Genomic DNA, 25,332 nt, shown 5'->3' with positions numbered 1-25,332 from the left:
ATATCATACTGTGGTTCAGTTTCTTTTCTGCCATATTTGCATGCCTCAAACAGTATATTCAATGGCATAATTTTCGAGTCAGTTATTAGCTTTGTCTATATCCATCAAATTATGAGATCATAATCGATATTTTACTTAATTTCCTAAGTTCTGACCATAAGTCTAAATTGCAAAAGGCAAATATTGTTCCCCGTATAAAGTAACCAAACTCGGTAACCGATGCTAGTGTAACATTTATGTATTATGGCCGCAATGTTTGTGTGCCTTAAATGATATATTAAGCAACCTGATTTATAAAGTAATCAGCGATTTTATACATATCCGTCAAATAAGGTCTTAGTTTCAGTCCTATTTCTCTCTGAGTTCAAACTACAGATTTAGATTGTGCAAGCCAGATGCTACTTCCCACATAAGGTTACCAAGCTGATAATAGACCCCATTATATACTGACTAACTATTAAAATGTAAACAGTTAAATGCAGTACATCTCCTTACCCAATAGTCGATTAGTAGATGCACATAGTCAGTCTCCCTGCGCAACCCCCTCATTCGGAATCAAACTCAACCACATTTTCGAGCGCGCCTTCATACGGGCTGTAATCGTATGTGCATGCGCAAAGTGCACAGACACCCTTTCCACCTTGGCCTCCATCTTGTAATAGACTGTGCATGTAAGATAAATGTCATACATATTACCCTAAGTGACTAGATTTGTTAGTAACTTTTTGTCAATGTTTTATATATTACAGACTTTTGATATATTATAATTAATCTTTGTGTCATTTTCGAACATATTGTGAAACAGAGACCTATCCGGACATAATTCCAAGTACCCTCTGGTTATGCGCATGTGCAGACGTGGACTGGCTGACTGTTATCTTTGGCAGCCATCTTGTAATGGGCTTTATTTATTTAACAATCATTGTTCATTTCCTTCATAACAATGTGTGTGTGAACGGCCTACTTCTACGGCAATCAACTTAGCTGTCGTTTTTGACTTGCCACCTTATATTAGGCTTTGCACATATAACGTGTATCACACTCATTGTTCATTACAATTGAAAAGGGCGACTTACTCAAATGATAGTCATCTTAAAGTATTCATAGGGGGTAAGTATTCATAGGGGGTAGCTTTTATCATGCACGGCCATCTTGCTATGAGCTTTATGTGTATGGCAACCATCGTTCCTTTCAAATTAGATAGATTTTCATATTTTATCGTTTCCAATGTTGTATCACATTTCTAATGTGCCTACATATAATGTCAAGCCGAATATGCATAATGATCACAAGGCACAACCGCATCATAAACAACTTTGTATGATAACACAGTTATAAATCCAAGATGCCATCTATTATGCAATCAGATACGAAAATAGATTGGTGACACCTATATTTCATTAGAAACTAACAATACAATTGCATATATGCAATGGCCATAGTCCTTTTGTGGATTGATAGTGAACAAGCTTAAAATCAATTGATCAGAGGTAACCCGGCATAGTGTGATGACATCCTCGGGTATCCTATGTCCTTGTGGGGTGTACGTGAAAAAAACTTGATATAGGAATGATATCACACAACTTCTGTGATTACAATATTATTGACCCTCCGAATTACAGTTGAGGCCCTGAAAAAGAGTCCTTAGTCAGCATATCTATCTTGCCTCTGCTTGGCGTAATGAAAGTTCTCTACTGCCACCTCTTTCGCATTTAGCAACCTGTTCAATTGCAGGGAACCAAATATTACTTTTGTCTGGGTGATCTTGTTGGATATGTGTTGCTATTGGGTACATCTCATTACAATGTTTAGTTGCCCTTACGGGTTCTTGTATTCTTTTTTTTAGGCATTGTATGCTGCTCCCTTAATATATTTTATTGCAGGCACATCCAATTACATACACTGTGTTTGTGGTGTTATAGTTGATAAAGGACAAGACCTGGTAGTTGATGTTAGTATTATATTTGAATTCCTTAACTTTGTTCTTACCTAGCTGACACAGAGCAGTTTCCACACACGGAAACCTTCGGGTTTTTCAGGCAACCAGATTGTTAATCGATGTTTATAATCTTTTCCTTTTCACATAACTTGGGCATAGTTTCTGTTTGATGGTGTTTCCCTTACAATATACTACTTGAGATTCATGTGCTATTGCGCCTTCCGGTATTGTATTTGACTTTAGAATGTGCCAGTTCTTGCGCAGTATATTGAAAGTATGACTACTGTACAAATTGTATTGTGTAATGAATAGTACTTCTCCCTTTGTTTTGGAGTTATTCTTTTTCCTATTTTGCCCAGAAATTCCACCTCCTACCAGAGTTTGTTTTCTGTCTAGGCGTTTAGCTCTCATATCAACTTTCTCAAGACAGTGGTTGTTATAACCACGCTCCTTGAAGTTCTCTTTAATGCCTTTGAATAATAATAATCCACATTTGTAAAGTGCACAATCACCCGTAAGGGTCTCTAGGCGCTGGGGGCCATCGGGAAGATAAGCAAGCTATTGCCCAGAGTCACATGGTGCTGGGCTAATCTGCCGCCGGTGCCGGGGATCGAACCGTGATCCCCAGATTCCGGAGTCAGTCACCCTAGCCGCGGCGCCACACCTCTTCCTTTGAGATTGCTGTGAAAGCATTCATCCTCACTACTGTTCCTATGTGCTCTTACCATCTCACCAAATGGTATGGCATTTAGTGTTGATTGTGGATACGCACTTGAGGCATGTAAGACACTGTTACAGGCTTTTTGTTTTCTGAAGATGTCACTGTGAATGACTCCCTGTTTGGCGTATAGTTTAAGATCTAGAAATTCCACCTCTTTTTTATCATACTTCATATTAAGCTTGACATTAAATCTGTTAGTATTCAGATAGGCATAATCTGCCTGTAGGTCTTCCAGATTCCCATGCCAGATCATCTAAATGTTGCCGATGTAACGACTGAAGTAAATAATCTTGTCAATCTAGTTTATAAACCCAGGTCCACACGCATGCTCCACCTCAAACAAACCCATAAACAGGTTTGCATAAGATGGAGCAAACACCGAGCCCATGGCTGTCCCTTGATTTTGTAAGTACCATGTCCCATTGTGCAGGCAAGCATTCCTTGTCAACACAAATTCAGCCATCTTCAGCAACATTAACGCGTGTTCCAAATGACTGGCACTTCGTTTGTATAGAAAAAACTTGAGGGCTTCCAATCCACATTTCATGTGTATACATGTGTACAGGCTTTCCACATCCATCGTTCTGAACAAAAGTTTGTCACTGTCCCAGTGGAAGTCCTCCAATTTACACAGCACATCCTTGCTATCTTTAAAGTATGATGGCAGATTCTTGACAAAAGGCTGCAAGAACCAATCTATGTAATCAGCTATGTCTTCTGTGGGCCCTCCATTACCAGAAATTATATGTCTACCAGGGGGTTTTTGTAGGGTCTTATGAATTTTCGGTAAGACATAAATGCACGGGTATCTGGAGTGTTGTGCCTGTAAATATCTATACTGTTGGCCTGAAATCAGACCGGTTTCATGCCATTCTCTTAGGTGGGCATTGATCTACTTTTCAATATCAGGTTTTGGGTTACTTTTTAGTTTCTCATAACAGGTCACATCATTCAACTGTCTATTATTTTCGTCCTGGTAATCTTTTTTGTCCAATATAACGATATTGCCTCCTTTGTCGGCCTCTCATATTACTACGCTGCCGTCCATCTTTAGAATTAGAATCATCTCTCTGTCCGCTTTAGTGAGATTCTGTTGAGGTTTATAAAATCTTATGCCGGTGTAGGTCTCCTCTAATTTATGTAACTCTATAGTTACTTTTTTGTAAAATTCATCAATGGCTGTATCCTTCTGATTGAGTGGTATGAATATCGATGACAATTTTAAACCACTATCTACTGTAAGATCTTCCTGAATGTTTAGTTCACTCGCAATTTCCCTAATGTCACCACACTGTTCTTCATCATTTAAGGATGCAATGATCTGTATGGTATCTATATCAGAAATGGAAAAAGTTGATTTAGATTACATTATTCGGTAAGCCACTGGAAACAGGTGGGTGTTCATTGAAAAATTGTTTTAAGTTCAATTTGCGAATGAATTTGAACAAATGTACATTAACAAAATTACATTTTTCAGATGGACATAATTTAAACCTTCACATAGTACTTTAATTTCATTGTCCGTTATTTGCCTTGATGACAAATGCACACTTTTTAATTCACTTGCATCTTGATCGCTTGCTGTGTCTGGAGTGTCCCCACCCATTACTTGATCTATTTTCTGACCTGGGTGGTCCTGGCCTGTTGCCTGGTCTGGACCCCTGGTTTTATGTTTTCGTCCCCACCTCCTGATTCTCCTCCTTTTGATATTGGCTTCTTTTTCTTCTTGCCTAGCTGTATCTTTGAACTTCCCTTGAAAATGGGAGTGTATCAAATATAACTACAAATATTAATCATGTCCCCTTATACGCTTCTCTCTGATATATGTACCTTGTGACATTTTTTAAAATAAGACTGTTTCCATCATGACTCAGGCGTAACTATTGTTACCTTGTAAGGACTGTTTTGGAAACAATATATGCATTCCATATACAACTAAGTAGGCTTAATCAGACATAAATGTATATATTGTTTAAAAAAATATATAATTGTAAAAGAAGATATATTCGCCATTTGGTTATGGCTAACAAGGTGCGGTGGCCGTCATGTGCCAGAACCTCTTTCTGATTAACTTAACTGCAACCCAGGAGCAGTGATTAACATTTAAATTGTAAAGGTATGTTTGAATATAATTAGATAGTCATTTATGAGTATCCTTGGAACAGCCTCAATAAACTGATTCGATATGGCCCTTGTATTACATATCAACATCTATTATTGGAACCCTAGAAAAATGTCTGAAATGAGGAAACTAGTAAACTAAAATTAAGGTAAACAATACTCTGATACCTGTGATAAAACGTGTCCTCAGTATCCCCATAGTAATACAGTTACTTGGAAAACGCGATTTACTTTGCTTGTCCCTCTCTTTAGCAAGAAAATGATGAACAGTATTAGAGATCACATTATCTCGCCTAATGTGATGTCTTATGTAAATTCTTCTGTTCTTCCTTTTCTTCTTTCATTCCTATTTCCTTCACAAACTCTTTCACTGATTAGACAATGTAGGAAGAAATAGGGGGCCGCATTTAAAACTGTTGTTCTATGTGTGCACAGGAAAAAATATACATGATCTTTCTCTCTTTAGTAAATATGATGTGTGTATAAGTAAATAACTTATATGGCATTAATTAACCAATTATTATTTAAAGAGATTGAGACAGTATAATTGTTTTAGCGGATTTGAAAAAGGATTGTACTCCTGACATTCTGATGTTTTGCACATGCTTAGTTATGCACTTAGATATTTGCACATTTGTTTGCATATTTTAATGATGTTTTGTATATATATTGTTTTTAAATATGTATATATTATCTGTGTCTTGTAGCCCTGAAGAAGTCCCAAGACGGGACAAAACACGTTGGCTACTTTTGGACGATCCATTTTTGTAATAACAAGAATAAAGGATTTCATAATCAATGAAAACGTCTCTATATATTTGATTGAGATTTACCTAATGTGGATTTGAAAACCTTTTGAGACACAAGTTACTTTTCTAAAATCAATATTGAGTTATTCTGCCTCAATCCTGATGTATTATTGGAGATAATCAGAAAATAGTGGGTGTTGATAATTTTTTGTTTATGACTGTGACAAGTTAGATTTGCCGCATTTCCACCTGGGACAGCATGTCTAGTACCACTTTTCACAGATGCCCCACTTTCTAACTTTAATATTCTATTTTTTTTGTTTGATTCAATCTTGTTATCCTTGTGGTTCTAGTGATGGTGGGATTATTTTCTTCATAACAAACTTTATTGGTGGGTGGATGCACCTTTTTGTTATGAACTTTCAAAACACTCTTACCAATGCACCATTGTGGATGATTTGCAGTTTGATGGTTGCGTTTAATGAAATGTATTTTTCTGCGGTGTGGCTTGCGGTTCTTAGACAATTCATTCAATGCAGCAGTACTTTTCACAGATTTGTTTTCTCAGTTTCTAGATCCCTATGATGGAGACTCGGAGGAAACATCAACACACTCAGATTGTAGTTTGACTGGTATAAAGCCACAACAAACATACAGTGAGGTTCGTTCTTGGGCTTACAAAACCCAGATGTGCTCTGCATTAGCAGATCTCACTTCCATGGAACATCCACAATGCTGTCTCAGTCAAACTGTGTCCACAGTACTTGTAGCTAATGATGTGTTTATGCAGCCTCTGGATTTAGAAATGCCTTTAGCAAACCCAAGTGAGGAAGTGTGGAGCTGCTCAACTGGGGTTTCCCAAACCTCAGAAAAGTCCATGGACTCGGGGGTCATCAGTGATGTGGCCCGGTTTCCTTCAGGACAGTTTGTGTTGATCGGAATACATCCTGAAAGATCCACTGACTTCTTTGGAGGTGCTGTGAAGGCAGCTTTACATCAGTCTCACCTGACATCCGGAAGCAGCTGTGAAAGCAGAGTGTCCAAGCCTCCTACCGAGAAAAGAAAGCAAGGATTCACTGCCGTCGAGGGTGCTGGAGAAAAAATCAAAAGAAAAAAGCAACGAGTTGCAGAAATAAAGGTACACACGTTAGTTTCAAGATGCATTTTTTGCAGTATATTATTTCGATGTTTCTCGTTTTTTGTGAAATGATTTGGGCTTAATATGGTGTTAATTTTGGCATTTGTATGGAAGTTCTTGTCTTATGTGTGTTTCGTTTCATGTTTTACCTGTTACGTTGTGTATATTTGCTGTTGATATTTGGTTCACCTATAAAACACTGAGCATTCCAAATGCTCATGCATTTTGCAGAAATGGACCCTATTAAAGCAAATTAAGCTGATATCCAACGTGTATGTAAATTGAGGCTGACTCAGCACTCTGAAAACGGCATTGAGGCATTTGGTCGTTCAAAGGTAAAACAAGGCCAAAGGTTTGTGGGAAAGCCCCTGGCTCTACTTATTTAAAGGAGTAATGTTGTGATTTGTTAAAATCAGAAGGTCGAGAGGGAAGTTTTGTGTTTTTGATGTTATATTGTCTCCCCTCTTTCCCCGACCAGTAAAGTAAAACTAGAGGGGGTCCCATATTCATGTAGATCTACTATGAAGATCTAAACCGGTCAAATGTGGGGGCATATTAGCAAGAACCTTGTTAAAATTATCGCGGTATTCCAATAGAAGCCCAGGTAGATGTGCAGGACATCTAACCTGGGCTTCTATTGGAATTCTGTAACGCATATTAGGAAGCCCACTATCGCCGTTTTAGCTGCAGTTTCCTGATGCTAAACCGGCGCTAATTTTAACAAGGTTCTTGCTAATATGCCCCTTAGTTATCTCGGATGTGACACAAATTAGGTTATGTCAATGGTTCACATAGCAACTTCATTGGTTTAAATATGCAAACATATTGGATGTGTCTGTGTGTACTGCGCTGGTTCGCACAAGTTTTATCGGTTTGCATTCTTTGTAAGCACTCTTTTCAGAGGGACACTGGCCCCAGTAGCCCCTTCATATCCCAGCTGTAGTGGTTGAGGCCAATACTCCTGATGTCCTTGGGCTGGATCTACTATCGATCCTGTGCAACTGGGGCAAGTACCCCTTCTGCACTTGACTCTCATTGGTATCTGTGGACGAGCAGTGAAAGGCTCCCTCTAGGGAGAGTAGACACAGGTCAGGGAACATGACTCATAACTTAAAGTATACTCCGTAATGTCAATAAATCAATGTTCAGTCAAATACTTACTTGCTTTTATATGAAAAATACGTATTTTGTTTCTAACTCTACTCATTCAAAGAAATAACATTCGTAAGCAACAACACAATCCCCTTGAAGTCAGGGCTCTAGTACTTATCTGGCAAATCTCTGTCCCAACCTCTTCCTTGCAATGTCGTCTGGGTTATTCCCTATTTACAGGTCACCACATAGAGAGAACTCTCTGTAGTAGGCCTTACTCAAGAGTCCACTTTGACAGTTGGGAAATAAGTATCTATGGTGCCACAGCATCTTCAGCAGCGAGTCCCCCTGAGCCCTTCAGATCAATTTCAAGTCTTACCTGCTCCAGTGTTCAGCATTTCAGCGGGTGCCCTGACCACGGGCGCTTGTAAGCTCTGGTTCTGTTCATTATAGTCCGACTGCTCATGGTACACATGGCGGCAATCACAGGCTCTCTTTATTGCGTGGCTGCCGGCTTCAATGGCAATTGGAGGTGCTACCAGCTTCTGTTGACACAGTAAGTTCAGTTTTTCCCCACATGGGGGTATGGGGTTCATCTTCGTGCTCCAGTCTGGATCACAGCAACAGAGCGATGTACTTTCTGCATCCCCTGGAATCCATGGATTGGGAAAAACTCAGTACCAGCAGCCTGGCATATGGGTTGCTGTGGTACTTACTGGCAAGGTGTAGATTTCTCCTGTGCAATCAGATACCATGACGGCCCCTCCTGACATATGAATCGCCGTTAAGGCTCTCACAATTGTTGCCATTTTGTTGCCACAGTCCCTTCGAAGATGGCCCCCTTTGGCGTACAGGGTCACTGCAAATATGTGATTCTTGGCATGGTACTCCCCTGAATGGCTCAGTCCACTGTGACCCTGTCCTGGCATACAGGACTTAGTGAATTACCCTTCACATGGGCAACAACAAAATTAGAGCACAGACGTTCTCTCGATACAGCTCCCCACTGGTCCTTGCACACTCCACCTCTCTTCTCTTCCTCACAGGGCACACTAGTCTTGGCTAGCAGGCAGGTGCTCCAGAATCCAGGGCAGGTGGTCTTGCTTTCCCTGGGTGATGTAGCCCTCACCCAGCAGGTAGACTGGCAGGCCTTGTCCCCCACTTCTGGTCACAGGCAGGCCTGTCTAGCTGCTTGGCAGATGACAGATTTTGGGGTCTCAGGCTCCCATTTTTATAGTCCATTTCCTGACACCAAATGTGATTTAGAGTCTGGATCTTTGAATTTTCATGTTAGGGTTCTGCTTATTTTGAAGTTTATACGTTTGTCCATCTTCTTCCTCTTGAAAGGCTATCACAGTGGGAGAGGTTCCGAAACAGGGAGGACCTGGCTTGGTAGTTGGTCTGGACTGTTCCCATGAGGCACAGGGTCAAGACTGATTTGCATATGGCTGGGTCTTAACTGGAGTGGCATGGTGAGCAAAAGAACGATGAATTCAACCCAGATCTCTTGACTGGGGTGAATGTATGATTTATTCAGCATGCCGTCCATCATTTGTTTGCGTAGCACTTTTCATCCTATGTGGGATGGGTATGCCCAGACGTGGGTCCCTTGCTCACTGTACCACTGGATTAAAGCTAGCTTGGCTGATGAAGGGTAATACCCAGAAACCGGTCCCAGGATGCTTGTTTCTGGTTCAGGGAGGACCTGGTTTGGCAGTTCGGTCTGGACTGTTGCCATGAGGCACAGGGTCAAGACTGATTTGCATATGGCTGGTTCTAGACTGGGGTGGCATGGTGAGCAAACAAACAATGGATTCAGCCCAGATCTCTTGACTGGGGTGAATGTATGATTTATTCAGCATGCTGTCCATCATTTGTTTGCTTAGCACTTTTCACCCTATGTGGGATGGGTATGCCCAGACGTGGGTCCCTTGCTCACTGTGCCACTGGATTCAAGCTAGCTTGGCTGATGAAGGGTAATACCCAGAAACCAGTCCCAGGATGCTTGTTTCTGGTTCAGGGAGGACCTGGTTTGGCAGTTCGGTCTGGACTGTTCCCATGAGGCACAGGGTCAAGACTGATTTGCATATGGCTGGGTGTAAACTGTGGAGGCTTGGTGAGCAAAAGAACAATGGATTTCACCCAAATCTCTTGACTGGGGGTGAATGTATGATTTATTCAGCATTCTGTCCATCATTTGTTTACGTAGCACTCATTGATATTAATGAGCCTCGTAATTTGCAACCCCATTGGGAATCATGTACATTTCATTTAGTGCCTCACAATTTGCGACTCGCAGTGTGTTGCAAATTGTGAGGCTCTAAATGAAAGGATCGTACATCTGGCCCCATGTCTAATATTGTTGTGCATCTCCGTACAGTTACTCCCACCCACATCACTTTATTCTAAGTGAACCTAAATGTGTGTTTCTGCCAGTGCCCATATTGCTTACAGAAACAACTAGATTCTCTTGTAACTGCTAGAATTACCTCTATTCAGTGAATAGAATCAATCATACATATCTCATTCATTCAGACTTTCACACAGCTTCAATACAACCATATAGATTAGAACCCAGAAACCAACTGTGATATACACAATGATAAATAGTTATTTCTCAATATTAAGGAAGGTACATATTTATTCAAATGGTATACCGCTAAAACACCGGAAGGTAGAGAAAGGCCGTGACTAGAGGACGGGACCCGTTTTAATCTCCTCACTCCTTACGCAAAGGTGCGGGAGTTTTGATCATATGGCAATTTAAATGGTGGTACTTATATAGGATCAAGCTCTGAAAAAACACAGATCATCCCTCATTCATAGGGATTCTGGAAGGTGAAACCCCTCAAGGTTTTTATCCATAGTGAAATAGAAATAGTATAGTTCTGAACAGAGTATACATGGTGGAATATTAAGTCTTTTACGAAGGTCCCGGGAGATCCCCCATTTACTATGACATCACTCGCTATTAGTGGTTCGAAAGGATCTAATATGTACGCCCAGTTATTCTGAAGGAATTTCTCATCCTCAGTGACAATGGTAAAAGGTTTTTGAATTGTGTCCCAATTATTTGAGAGACGAATAGTGTTAAAGTCCTGATGAAGGTGGTACATCAATAAGTCCAGACCACCAAAACGCGTCAACGCCCTTTTTTTGTGTTATGTTACATCCAAGGAACCTTGTTGATGTCTAAGATTATCATGAGTTTTTAGACTGATGCTCAGGAATATATGGATTCCATTTGGAGTAACTACAATATGATAATTTAATTTGTTCACGTTTAGCTTGTCTCTCCTTGTTTGTTTTTATTTATTGTGAATTACGTTTTATTTATTGTATAAATTTCATGTTTTTAAACTGTATTTTATTGAAGCTAACCATTTGAATAAATATGTCTCAATATTGAGAAATAGCTCTTTATCATTGTGTATATCACAGTTGGTTTCTGAGTTCTAATCTATATGGTTGCATTGAAGCTGTGTGGAAGTCTGAATGTATGGGATATGTATGATTGATTCGATTCACTGAATAGAGGTAATTCTAGCAGTTCCAAGAGAATCTATGTGTTTCTGTACTTGTGGTACCCTGTCTCTTGGCAAGTGGGGTCGCTCCCTTGTTCTTTATACCCATATTGCTTAATCAATGTATTTTAATCCTGGTTGATTGTCAGGGGTTGTGCCAGGCCTCCAATTCTGTGCCTGCGTCACCGGTCGGATATCACTTCCCTCGCCCTGTTTCTTGTGCTCTATTTGCCTTGGTAATTTCTATCCCATATCAGTCTTGGGTGTGTCTTCTAGGGCTTCTTAGTATCTCTGCCAGGCTGTGCGAAAGTCTGCTAAGATTGTATCCCACTCTGCCGCTATTGGTAGCTTCTGCAACCCCATCGCGTCCTCGCCACGGAACGCTATACTTTCCGCCTGTGTCCAGCATAGAAGTGATTGAAACCAGGCCTTCGCTGCTGGGGGGCGTTCAGGGGATTTACAGTGTCGCATGAGCAATCGCTTGGCCACTATAAGTCCAAAGTCTATGTAGCCTGATGTTGCCTTGTCTTTTTTGGGGTCTTTAGTACAGTCCCAATATGCATGTACATGCCTCTCCCAGACGGTCATCTGCGCCCTCACTGCCGTGATGGCCTGTCCCAGGTTGCCCTCAAGTAGGTCTGCTGGGTCCCTGTATATAAGTATCCAGAGGTAATGGAACGCTGTTAGTTGCCAGTGTACTGGTCTGTCATTGATGACTAATTGCGGGTCTGGAGTGGAATCCGCGAAGAGGTGCAGGTACGATTTCTCCCAGTTCACTCGGAGCCCTGACACGGAGGCAAATTCAAGCTGTATTTTCTATTGCCTCACAGGGTAGCCTGACATCCCTGAGGTATATTAGCACATCATCTGCATATAATGAGACTGCTTGTATACCATCACCTAAGGGTATTTCCCCCTTCGTTCTGCGCAGTGCCTCAGCTAGTGGCTCGATGGCTAGTGCGAATAGTAGCCGGTAGAGCGGGCAGCCCTGCCTCGTGCCTTGCTCAGTTGGGACCTGCTGCGATATATATGGGCCTGTCTTGATCCTGGCCATTGGCAATGTGTAGAGTAGTTAACAAGGCCTAGAAATTTGTCTCCTAAGCCATGTTTACGCAGTGTGGTGAATAAAAATCCCAATTCCAGGGTCGCTTTTTCCAGGTCTAAAACCAGGCACCCAGCCTGTGCCCAGTTGTCCCTGGAGTAGTGCCCTACCCCGGAAGTAGCGTTGTAAGTTTAACGACGTGCTGCGAGCAGGCACAAACACGTTTTGGTCTGCATGTATTAGTTGCAGTACTAGCGGGGCCAATCTTCACGCCAATATTTTGGCTAGCACTTTAAAGTCCGTATTGAGGAGTGCTAGCGGGCGATGTGAGCCTATCAGTTCTGCATTCCTGTTTGGCTTGGGCAAGGACACTAATGCGTGCTCTGGTACATTGAGAGGAGCTTCTGCGCTAAGGCCTGCTGGTAGGCTTTATAATAATCAGCTGGAAACCCGTCTGGCCCTGGCGCTTTACCCGTGGCTAGTGACCGTATTGCGTCTTGTACCTCCAGCAGTGCTATTTGCTCGCCTAACTCATCTCAATGTTCCACTGTGACTTGTTGCAAGGTTAGGGGAGAGAAAAAGGATTTCAGCTCAGTCGATTCTGCACCAGTTAATGACTTATATATTTTGGTGTAGTGCATTGTAAACTCACAGTGGATATCATGCTGTTTAGTGAGTACTTGCCCGTAGCGGATTGTAGCATCAGTACAGGCATCTGTGCGTGTTCTTGTCGAATTATTCTCACAAGCAGTCTATCCACTCTGTCTGCTGCTGCGTGCTGTGGAAAAGTAAATTTTGCCATGTTCTGTGTCCCTACGTGTTCCCCATGTTATGTTGTATGTGCATGATTAATATGCATATGTATTCCCCATGATCGATTAAAGATGCAATTACAGTTGTGTCCATCTCTAGTATGCCAGTTTCCAGTTCTCGTGAAAGCTACGAGTATTAGGCCTATGTAAAGCTACGTTGCCACGTTTCTCAGTGTGCACGTTATTTCATTGTAAAGTCCCCGTTTCTAGGCCTCAAAAGGGCCCGGACTCAGATTCAGCTCCTGTTTTCTGAACCCTCTCCGAGGAGCGATACAGCCCCCACCTGTATCCCTGACCCTTCACTTACTTCCTGCCTCACAGTGCCCGGCTCGGCCTGGCTCTGCCTGCCAGTCTGCCAAGAGTATGTTATGATTCTAGTTATCAGTCTAGCTCTCCTTCCCTGCATTCCTAAGCTACTGAATCGCATCAATAGTTTCAGTCATCGTCTAGCCTTTACGTCTCCATGTAAGAGAAATACTGTATTAATGGTCATTTAATATTCCTCAACACACACTACATGTAGAATAATGCATGCACCAGTCTTAGTGTCTGTTAGCCTTTACCCTGATAACTTTTGGATTCTATCAACATGTTCTCTAAACATCAGATACTAGATAGTGTTTAGGTACATGTCGCTCTGACTCTCCAGACTTTCGTCTCTCCTTCTAGCTCAGAAGTCATAGCCCCCAGCTTCTCCCTGGTAACACGTCATTGTCAGTTTGCGCGCACCACTAGGTTAGAGGTCCCGGCTCCTTAGGTAGCTCCCTCCATGTTTCCGCCCCATTTATGACATATTCCGTTACGTTTACATCACATGTCTATGTTCACGCCTCTTGTTACACCTACTTTCTGCCTTATCTTTCGCGACTGCTACAGGCCCTGCCCACTGTTACGCCTACTGTATGTATTGTAATGCAATTGTTTTAACTATATATACTTGTGTACTGTTATTAAAAGCCAGCGCGCTCATTCCAGCTCCTGCCCGACAGCTGTCGGGGCCCCCCTGCTAGCTAGCTGCCATCCTATGCCCGTGCAGGTTGTCCTGTTCCTGTCCTTTATGCTGTATTAAACCTGCAAACTCCTACTACCTTGAATCTTGACTCTTATTTATTGAGCTATCTGTTATTGTTATATCCAGTCAAAAATAGAGGTATTATTTATTTATTTACCACATAATGGCGCCCGAACAGGGACTTGCCCTTTCCCCACGCGCCGGTGAAGCCACGCAAGCCCCCTGATCCTCTGCAGCCGTGACGGAACCATACCGTGCACATGCAGATATTTCTGCTTCAAGTATCCCTCAGGCCCACGGAGGAGACGGAGGTTGCGGTCCAGCATCCAGACGAGGCGGTGGAGGAACGCGGCGAGTCCCGACCAGAGCCCAAGCCGAGAGTCCAAGGTCCGAGGTATCCGGAGGCCCACCCGTAACAGAAGTCCGAAGTTCGTCCGTCCGGCGTCGTAGCAGTCCAGTCCAGTCCGAGGCCTTCCGTTCTTGCTGCCCGGTGAGTACCGTTGCTGGGGTAGTATCTAGACAGGGTCAATTGCATTGTCTCTGGTCCGTGGGTTTGGGTACACAGATCCAACACGAAGTGTCCACTTAGGTGGATGCGGGTCCTGACGTGTCTCTTTATGAGACCGGTAAGTTTCGTACTGTTTTAGCAGTGCATCTAGTTTCTGTTCTAGTCCGTTCTGTTCTCGAGAAATTCATGTATTCTGTTTTCAGTATTCCAGGTAGTATTTTGTCAAAACTGTTATTTTAAATGTCATTCATGTATTTCAATGTTGTGGTATGAAAGTGGTGTAACTATCGTGTTCATTGTGTATTGTATTGTGTCTAGACTACAGTTCAGTCATGCCTCTATTTTCCAAATTACGTCAGTTAAGAACTAGAAAAGGTCTGTTAGAAGAAGCAGTTCCTGTCCCGTCTAGGGACAGTCCAGGTCATTTTATGTATCAAAAGCATGGCATAAGTGCCATATTATATCTAGATTTATGGGTGGAGTACACCAAACAGTTAGAAGAAAAGTACAGATGGCCCGTATCGGGTACATGGGATGCCGAGTGCATCATGCGAGTAGAAGAAGCATTATGGAAAAAGAAAGCCAGACAGTCACAGAAAGATGCCATCGAGTTATGGCGCAAAGAATCTCATAAAAGAACCGAAAAAGAAATCAGAAAGTCAGAATTAAGTAGAGAATCCTTAGAAAGAGCCCAAGAAAGGGAACTAATCGAAATAGGTGAACGAGTTAAAGCCGAACAGTCAGACAGACAGAGGAATGCCCTCATTAAGGGTATGTATCCTCTTCTTGCCGAGGGCTTGCCAAAAGCAACCCCGGAGGCATCCAGTAATTTTCCGCCACCCTTAGTTCCGACCAAGCTACGTCACAAACAGACCGCAGCTGATATTTTTCTCTCGTCCTATTTGGACGACACAGTCCCAGAATATGCAAATCCTGTTCCACCAGCTCCTGTAAATAATGTAATTCATGGTCCTCCAGCCACCGGGGCACCTGTTACAACACCTGTTACGGTACCCCCGGTCCAGCCCGTAGTACAAATTCCCGCCACATCAGTCACTCTGCCAGCACGAAGAGTATCAGTCGACGATACCAGTATAGGGGCCTCGGGAGGAGGTCCTCCTGGTACCCCGCCGCCAAATAGACGTTTAGGAGCAGTCGAGTTACATGAACGTGCGTTACAGCGTACGCCCAAATATAAGACTATTGCAGAAATCAGGCGACTTCTTACTGAATGCTGTTATGATCCGGTCCCAGGTGATGATAGTATGGTTATATATTCATTACGTATAAGGCAGGTGTCCGAGTATTTGGTCACCCTACCGAATATGAAAGAAGATCTAGACAGAATGTATCGTTTCATTCGTACAGGACAAGATCCAGAAAGTATTGGTGAAGTCATGTCTCTCAGGAAAGCTGAGATCCAGTTCATGTTATTAAAGTTTCTGATCAATTGTTTAATTAGGGAACAAGATTCCCCGACTAAAGATCCGAACGAAATGAAAGTTCTGACAAGGTGGAGTGATAATATAGCCGAGGGTAAGCACAAGACACTCAATAGTATTGAGAGTATGTACAAGAAAATTTGTAAAGAAATAATAAGGTTACACGAACAACGCAAAGAAGCTCTAGGAAGCGAGAAAGAAAATGACTCTTCTACTGAAGAGGTAGACGACGAGAATACCGCCAGAATAGCGTATGTAGGTAAATCTAAATTTCCAGACCGACATTTACGCCTAGAGCACAAGAAAGTCTTTCATCTTCCAGCACCGGAACAAGGTTCTCTAGAACAAGTATTTCAAGCTACCGATCAAATTCTGAAATCACGAATCGGTTATAGTGAATTAGGTACTATGCATGAACAAGAACTAGCCCGATCAGCAGTCCGATGGATTACTGATTCTACCACTTTTCCAGACGAAATAGTGGCACAAATGTTTCTGAAACTGCCCCCAGCCGAGCAGCGACTGGTGGGTATGTATATGATCCAGCACCTCATTACACTGTATGAGGGTCAACATTCTGATCCAGGTCCGTTACATGATATCCTGAACGAGCTACTCCAGTATAGATGGAAAGGTTTAGGTACCGATTTAGTTAGTGTCATTCTAGAACAGCGCCACAAATATAGTATGTTTCTGAACCCGCATTTTGTTCATGTCTCACCTCCAGAAAGTAAACCGTTTTACATAGACAGACAGCATCCGTTACGAGAAGTACACCCAGTTAGGACAACGGGTGGTGAAATGCAACGAGTATTTGTTTACACCCCAGTTACCAAGATGGAACTCTTAGAGATGAAGAAATTAATTCCCTGTCACGACAAAGATCCAGCAGGGTTCCACCGAGAATTAAAAGACATGCTCCGTATGGGAGAATACACGTATCCAGATATTATTAAAATGTTAAAAGTCCTGTTGCCCGCAGGGGTATACGAAAAACTCAAGGAAAAAGATTGGGAGGTGGGAGAGAAAAAGATCGATTGGACAGCTCTAGAAGCTGAAGATAAGATACGAGTACCAGGTACCGGTCTTGGAGACAAATGTAAAGAATTACCAGAATTATTAATACAAGTTTTACCTAGATTATTAGCCACTAAAAAGGAAGACTGGGATGCAATCTCAGCCTGTAAACAGAAACAAGACGAAGACACTAGTGATTTTTATTCCAGATTTGAGAAATGTTTTATAATAAACAGTGGTTTGAAGACGAGTAGCGAGTCATACCCTCATCTTTTTGTTACTAAACTAGTCGAGAATTCAAGTCCACAAGTTAAGAATCGAGTTTTGAAAGTCGAAAGTACATGGCAAGCTAATACTCCGTCCCAAATGCTCCAGATGCTCCAGTACCACCAGAATAGAATCAGAGAAGAGCAAGAACACGAGAGAAGACGTATGAAAGACACGAAAATGAAAGTATTAGTTGCACAATCTGTTCCACAAGACAGTCAGAAGAGGGGTCCGAATCAAGCCAGTCATCCTGCAGCTCCCGTTAAAGGGACATGCAATTACTGTAAACAGCCAGGTCATTTCATAAACGAGTGTGCAGTTCTGAAACACAATATAGCCACTGGTAAAACTAAAGAAAGACCACGTCCGCCCAGACAAGAACAAGTTTCACAGACTTCTCAGCCACAGAATGCACAACAGACAGTTCCAGCACCGCAGCCTATTGCTGCAACACAGCATGTTACACAACAGATGTACCAGTATGCACAGACAGAGTATCCAGAGTATCAAGCGTATTCATGAAACAGCCTAGAGAGGGAGGTAGGCTTGCCTCTCATCGAGATTCCTGTAGATCAAGAAGGTCCCTATGTACATAGTCAAGTACTAGGGAAAGACAGAAAGTTTCTGATTGATACAGGGGCAAGTAGGACTACTATAAGTCACGACGAGGTTCCAGGGGCTCCGCTCTCAGGCTCTAGAAATGTTTCCCTTGGATTTTCAGGAAAGCCTATTGTAAACGAGATATCAAAGCCAGTTACTCTGGAAGTAGGTCCATTGTCCCGAACTACTGATCTATTGCTTACGAAGTCATGTCCAGAAAATTTGTTAGGTATTAAGACACTAAAAGAATTAGGTGCAGTTATTTGCTGTTCCCCAGAGGGAATACGTTTGTTTTTACGTGACTTCAAGGGTCACTATGTGTTACGAGATTTTGATCCAAGATTGTCTAATGTTCCGCAGCATCTATGGGCGCAAGGTCCAACTGATGTTGGTTTTATGCAAATCACACCCCATCGTGTGACTCTCAAGCAAGGTATAGTCCTGCCACGAATCAGACAGTACAGATTGACACCTGAGGCTGTAGCAGCCTTATCCAAAATTATTGACGAGCTTATGGCTCAAGGAGTAGTTGTAGGAACTGACTCCAATGTATGTAATTCTCCTATCATTCCAGTCATGAAACGTACTGATCCAAATGCACCTCCAGTATATCGATTAGTGATTGATCTTCGAGAACTTAATAAATGTATCATTCCCCAGTATCCAGTAGTCCCAGATATCTCATCTCTATTGACAGCCATTGATTCTGAGGCTACATTTTTCACAGTCATAGACCTCAAAAACGCATTTTTCAGTGTCCCCATTCATCCAGATAGCCAGTACCTTTTCGGATTCTGTTTAAATGGAAGGAGCTATAAATTCACATGAGCTCCTCAAGGTTTCACAGAAAGTCCTAGCATTTACAGTCAAGCACTTAAGAGACAACTAGACAACATTCACATGCCAACTGACACTGCCCTGCTCCAGTATGTCGATGATCTACTGATCACAGCCCGTTCTGAACGTGCTTGCGAGCGAGCATCACTTACAGTTCTGTACTTCCTAGCCGAGATGGGGCACAAGGTGTCCCCTTCGAAGCTTCAATTCTGTGTCCAGCAAGTGATCTACTTAGGCCACTTACTGTCCAAGTGGGGTAGGCAGTTGACACCCGATCGCATCCAGTTAATAGCGAGTCTTCCACAGCCCAAGACACAGAAGGAGGTACGTGCTTTTATCGGCCTCACTTCTTATTGTCGACAATGGATTCCTCAGTATGCATTTCTAGCCAAACCACTGATACAGTTAACGACACAGGAGGCAGCCGTATCGACTGTCCTCCCTTGGACATCTGAACATACACTTAGTTTTAATGAATTAAAGAAAGCCTTATGCCAAGCTCCTGTTCTAGCAACACCGAACTACAGTAAGCCTTTTACACTTTTTGTCACAGAACGTAATGGTACAGCATTATCTGTTCTCACACAAGATCAAGCCGGACAATACAAGCCCTGTGCTTATTTTTCGAGCACCCTAGATCCAGTAGCCCAGGCTCTGCCTGCGTGCCTCAAGTCAGTTGCAGCCACAGCACTAGCTATCAGACAAAGTGATTCCATAGTATTAGGACACTCCCTGACAGTACAAGTTCCACACTCCGTGGAAGTTCTTTTAAACCGAACACAGACTCAGCACTTGACAATTGCACGTTTGACAGGTTATGAACTGACACTGTTCCAGCCACACATAGAAATCAGACGCTGCAACGTTCTAAATCCTGCTACACTGTTACCGTCAGTTACTTCAAATCCTGCCACACATGACTGTGTGGAAGTTGTTAACACTATGACTAAGCCAAGACAAGATCCGACAGATATTCCATTACCAGATCCCGACCTGACACTTTATGTGGATGGTTCATGTATGAGAACGAGTACAGGAGAACTAGTAGCCGCGTATGCAGTGACTACTGACACTGAAGTTATTGAAACACACCGTATTGACACCCTGTCTGCTCAAGCAGCAGAGCTAGTTGCTCTGACTCAAGCCTGCATACACGCTAAGAACCTGAAAGTTAATATTTACACAGATTCACGCTACGCATTCGGAGTTGTACACGACTTCGGAGTGCTCTGGCAGGAGAGAGGTTTCATGACTTCTCATGGAACCAAGATTCAGCATGGTCTCCTTATTCAAGCTCTGTTAGATGCAATACATTTACCGACATCTATCGCTATCATGAAGTGCAAAGCACATACTAAAGTTACTGACATTATTTCCCAAGGTAATGATCTAGCGGATCGAACAGCCAAGCTTACAGCACAGACACCAGACATACCAGTTAACAAGACACCGACATCCACTCTAGAACAGACTACTTGTATGACAGTTAAGGACCCTACTCAAGATGTCATAGATATCCAGTTACATGCTACCCCTGAAGAAATCAAGAAATGGTCCGAACAAGGAGGGGTCCAGACAGATCAAGGATGGTTGACGAAGGGAAAAGCCACATGGTTTCTCCCCGACTCAATGGTTCAAGTCATTATCAATACCGCACATAGTCCAGCACACTTAGGAGAAAAAGCCATGTTAGACAGTATCCAGAACCTTTGGTTTAACAAGCATTTACGAACTGCAGCCAAGCATAAAGTCCGTACCTGTATGATATGTTGCCAGTTCAATCCAGGTAAAAGTGTCCCGGTGGAACAAGGTGGATTCCAGCCTCCTGACCACCCTTTTGAAGTCCTCCAGATGGATTATATTCAGATGGAGCGATGTCGAGGTTTCAAGTATGTCCTTGTAGTTGTATGCGCTTTGTCCAGGTGGACAGAAGCATATCCAGTCCCAGATTACACAGCCGCGACCACTGCCAAGCAGTTGGTTCGTGAGTTCTTCCCCCGCTATGGACTCCCAAGGGTCGTATATTCTGATAACGGCCAGCCATTCTCATCTGAACTAATGAAGCACGTTTCCCTGTTGTTAGGGTACCAGTGGAAGTTCCATTGTGTACGCCATCCAGAAGCAGCCGGTCTCGTAGAGAGACATAATCAAACCTTGAAAATCCGCATTGCCAAAATCTGTCAAGAAAAAGGTGTAGACTGGTTAGTTGCCTTGCCAGTCGCTCTGTTCTATATGCGCATGGTCGCACATTCCAGATCAGGTCTGTCCCCTTATGAGGTCGTATTCGGCCGCCCCCCGAACGTGTGGGGTACACCCAGACCCCGAAGTATTACAGATGTTTCCAGTAATATGCTGACAGATTACCTAGCTTCCTTGATGTCTGCCCTACACTCTTGTCGTTCACAGGTTGCCGCCGCATTTCCAGACAATACCGAGGTGAAACCGCATGAAATTGTTCCAGGAAGCTTGGTTCTCGTCCGGAATTTTGATCGTTCGAGTCCGCTGGAGCCTCGCTGGAAGGAGCCGAAGTTAGTCCTTTTGGCCACCCGTACTGCCGTCAAGTTGGAAGGCAGGAAGGGGTGGGTCCATCTGTCACACGTCAAGAAATTTCACGGACTCCGACTACAAACTGTTTCCAAGAACTTTTCCAAGGATTGTCAAGATTTTAAAGACTGCCGAGATACTGTTCTTAAGGACTGTCCCGCAAATGACATTGATTCAAATCCTCCCCTGTTAGAGAAAACTCCGCAGCAGGAGTATAAAAAGAAGCTCCGGTCTAGTAAAATAAGTTAGCCAGTTTAATTGTCTAAGTCCTCCCCTAGGTGAAACGGTTAGACAGGTATCTGACATGTATGAGATAGACCCCCATAGTGAGAGAGTTAGTCAAAACTCAATCCGATGTATCGTTTTTCTAAGTTTTATATTGTTTCTCAGCTTGATGGTTACCTGCACGAGCTATGCATTTCATTTATGTTTTCCAATTTCTCATGTAAATAAGTTTTCTAATGCTACAGTAGAGCACACGTTTAGTGATCTGCCTCCTCACGAACTATCCTATCGTCTTGCTATGCGCAACAATTCATTCATCCGTATGTTACATTATTCACACCAGACCAGCAATGCCACTAATTGTTGGGTGTGTGGTCGACTCCCCCCTTTCCAGACACCGAAGGGAGTTCTGCCACTGTTTCCTTATCCGTTTTCACATAATGGCTCATGTGGAGCCTGGTCCATGTTAACGTCATCCACAACAGATATGTCCTTTTTGAATAGTACATGTTTTCCAGACAAGCAAGGTCTTCCCCACAGAACAGGGTTAGATCTAGAAAATGAAGTTTATAATTTAGGTAATTATTCTTCGAATTTTATGGTCCTGAATGTTCAGTCTGATCCTACTCCAGACTTACCCGCTATTTCAGTACTACCAGTCAAAGGCGAATTATGTGTCAGAAATAATGGTTCCGTACATGTAGGACATAGTGATTGTACTACTATTGTCAAGTATAGTGACAGTGGGAAATCTATTTTCAAAGCTTCACGTCATTCTTATTTTGTTTGTGGTCAGACCGCATATGTTCGTCTGCCCCTCGATTGGGAGGGAACCTGTTACATTGCCTTCCTACTGCCACCAGTTTTTCTAGCCCCATCTGATTATCATAGAAACACACATCTAGTACACATTAGACATAGAAGGGAGATTGAATCCCCGATTGTCGATCAAACTGAAACTGCTCTAGAACAGTATACAGATTTCAATAGAGGTTTCTTCTTCTTTATAGGACCTATCCAGAATAGTAAGTTAATACGTAGATTGACCAGAACCCTTGAAGCAGTAGTGAATGAGACTGCCTCTGCTCTAGGTAACTTAACCGAAGAGCAATCTGCTATGAGATTTGTCGTGCTCCAAAATCGTCTCGTTCTTGACGTCATACTGGCCGATAGAGGAGGAGCATGTAGAGTCATCGGATCTAGTTGCTGCATTTTCATTCCTAATAACGCGCCGTCTGTTTATTCAGCTATAACCAGACTTCATAAAATTGCCCATCAGTTACACCAGAATCCAGGCACCTGGACATGGTCCGGTTGGTTTTGGAGTATAATTTCTGCCTGGGGATGGAAAGTATTGTCATTTCTAGGTATTGCAGTAGCGATCATATTCAGTTGCTGCCTCTGTATACAATGTGGCCCTGCGATTTGCGGCATTTGTGCTACCTCTTGTATTCCTAGTCCCAAGTCCCGTCCTAGATCCCGTTCCAAGAAAATTCGAGACGAGCAAATGATACTGTATGAAATGATAGATGGTATCATGAATATTGATGTTTCCTGATGGAAACGTAGTGACAAGGAGGGAATGTGGAAAAGTAAATTTTGCCATGTTCTGTGTCCCTACGTGTTCCCCATGTTATGTTGTATGTGCATGATTAATATGCATATGTATTCCCCATGATCGATTAAAGATGCAATTACAGTTGTGTCCATCTCTAGTATGCCAGTTTCCAGTTCTCGTGAAAGCTACGAGTATTAGGCCTATGTAAAGCTACGTTGCCACGTTTCTCAGTGTGCACGTTATTTCATTGTAAAGTCCCCGTTTCTAGGCCTCAAAAGGGCCCGGACTCAGATTCAGCTCCTGTTTTCTGAACCCTCTCCGAGGAGCGATACAGCCCCCACCTGTATCCCTGACCCTTCACTTACTTCCTGCCTCACAGTGCCCGGCTCGGCCTGGCTCTGCCTGCCAGTCTGCCAAGAGTATGTTATGATTCTAGTTATCAGTCTAGCTCTCCTTCCCTGCATTCCTAAGCTACTGAATCGCATCAATAGTTTCAGTCATCGTCTAGCCTTTACGTCTCCATGTAAGAGAAATACTGTATTAATGGTCATTTAATATTCCTCAACACACACTACATGTAGAATAATGCATGCACCAGTCTTAGTGTCTGTTAGCCTTTACCCTGATAACTTTTGGATTCTATCAACATGTTCTCTAAACATCAGATACTAGATAGTGTTTAGGTACATGTCGCTCTGACTCTCCAGACTTTCGTCTCTCCTTCTAGCTCAGAAGTCATAGCCCCCAGCTTCTCCCTGGTAACACGTCATTGTCAGTTTGCGTGCACCACTAGGTTAGAGGTCCCGGCTCCTTAGGTAGCTCCCTCCATGTTTCCGCCCCATTTATGACATATTCCGTTACGTTTACATCACATGTCTATGTTCACGCCTCTTGTTACACCTACTTTCTGCCTTATCTTTCGCGACTGCTACAGGCCCTGCCCACTGTTACGCCTACTGTATGTATTGTAATGCAATTGTTTTAACTATATATACTTGTGTACTGTTATTAAAAGCCAGCGCGCTCATTCCAGCTCCTGCCCGACAGCTGTCGGGGCCCCCCTGCTAGCTAGCTGCCATCCTATGCCCGTGCAGGTTGTCCTGTTCCTGTCCTTTATGCTGTATTAAACCTGCAAACTCCTACTACCTCGAATCTTGACTCTTATTTATTGAGCTATCTGTTATTGTTATATCCAGTCAAAAATAGAGGTATTATTTATTTATTTACCACAGTGCGCGCGCGCGCAGCGTGCAATGCATAATTTAAGCATCGCAACTTCTCCAGCACCTCTGTGTGCTTTTGTCTGTGTTTAAGGCAGGGGTACTCATAGTACGACCCGCGGGCCGCCAGCGGCCCGGCAAGCCTTCCCTAGCGGCCCGCGGACCTTGCAGACATCCTACCCGTGGTTTACATTTTTTTTGTTTTTAAGAGTGTCTGGAAACACCCCTGCGGCAGTGCGACTCAGACTGCAGCTCTGTTGTGACCGGGCGATACTGTCATAGTCAGAGTGGGGCTCCAAGGGCGCTAAGAGGTGAACAAAGCCTCATTAACATGCGAATGGTCTTTTAAAGACCTGTGAAATGCTCGGTGGTGTGTGTGCGTGCGTGTGTGCGTGTGTGTGTGTGTTTATCTGCACATATATAATCGTGCTATTGTAATCTAATCAGTGTGGTCTTGAACAGAAGTATCTTACACAGCAGCACAAAAACGAATATAAAGCCTCCGGAAGACACCTCATGACATAACGCACTGCACCCCTTCGATGTGGGGTTTGGCACGTGCGATAGACGAGGTGTGACCCAGCAGGGCTGCAGAAGGTTGGTGCAGCACACCCTGAAAGGGAGGCGAGGGCCCTTCTAGATTCGCCTCCATGCCACTTTCAGTACTTGCCAACTTGCATATTTGTAAAATAATTCATGCTGAAAAACACATTTGTTCGACACCTAGATATTAGCAGAGCCCTCGGTGACTACCAGGGTACTGACTGCGGTGTGTGCCGGCGGTGAAAGGGGTCAGTCAGTAGCGAGTAAAATTAGCTCAGTGGCTTTCCATAATGCAACCAATTCGGATCCCGCACTAAATGCTTCGCAAGAGACAGCAGCATGACGTCAGAAGCAGCGCATTAACCGGAACCTGTAATGCAGATGAATGTACAGGAGCTTCCCTTGTGACAGCCTAATAAAT

The 25,332-nt window shown here is 43.1% G+C and overlaps 1 protein-coding gene across 1 annotated transcript in view; it reads left to right on the top strand.

Moving 5' to 3' along the window:
• The window catches only part of LOC144782772 (uncharacterized), a 391,882-nt gene that overhangs the window by 329,281 nt on the left and 37,269 nt on the right, over nucleotides 1-25,332 (top strand). The window contains exon 5 of the mRNA XM_078662072.1: nucleotides 6,099-6,668. Coding sequence (XP_078518198.1) covers nucleotides 6,099-6,668 — 570 coding nt within the window. The remainder of the gene's footprint in view (nucleotides 1-6,098; nucleotides 6,669-25,332) is intronic.

This window comes from Lissotriton helveticus, chromosome 9 (assembly GCF_964261635.1).
Source record: "Lissotriton helveticus chromosome 9, aLisHel1.1, whole genome shotgun sequence".
NCBI classification, from domain to species: Eukaryota; Metazoa; Chordata; class Amphibia; order Caudata; family Salamandridae; genus Lissotriton; species Lissotriton helveticus.
The sequence above is the reverse complement of the archived record's forward strand: the minus strand, read 5'-3'. Positions and strand labels throughout refer to the sequence as shown.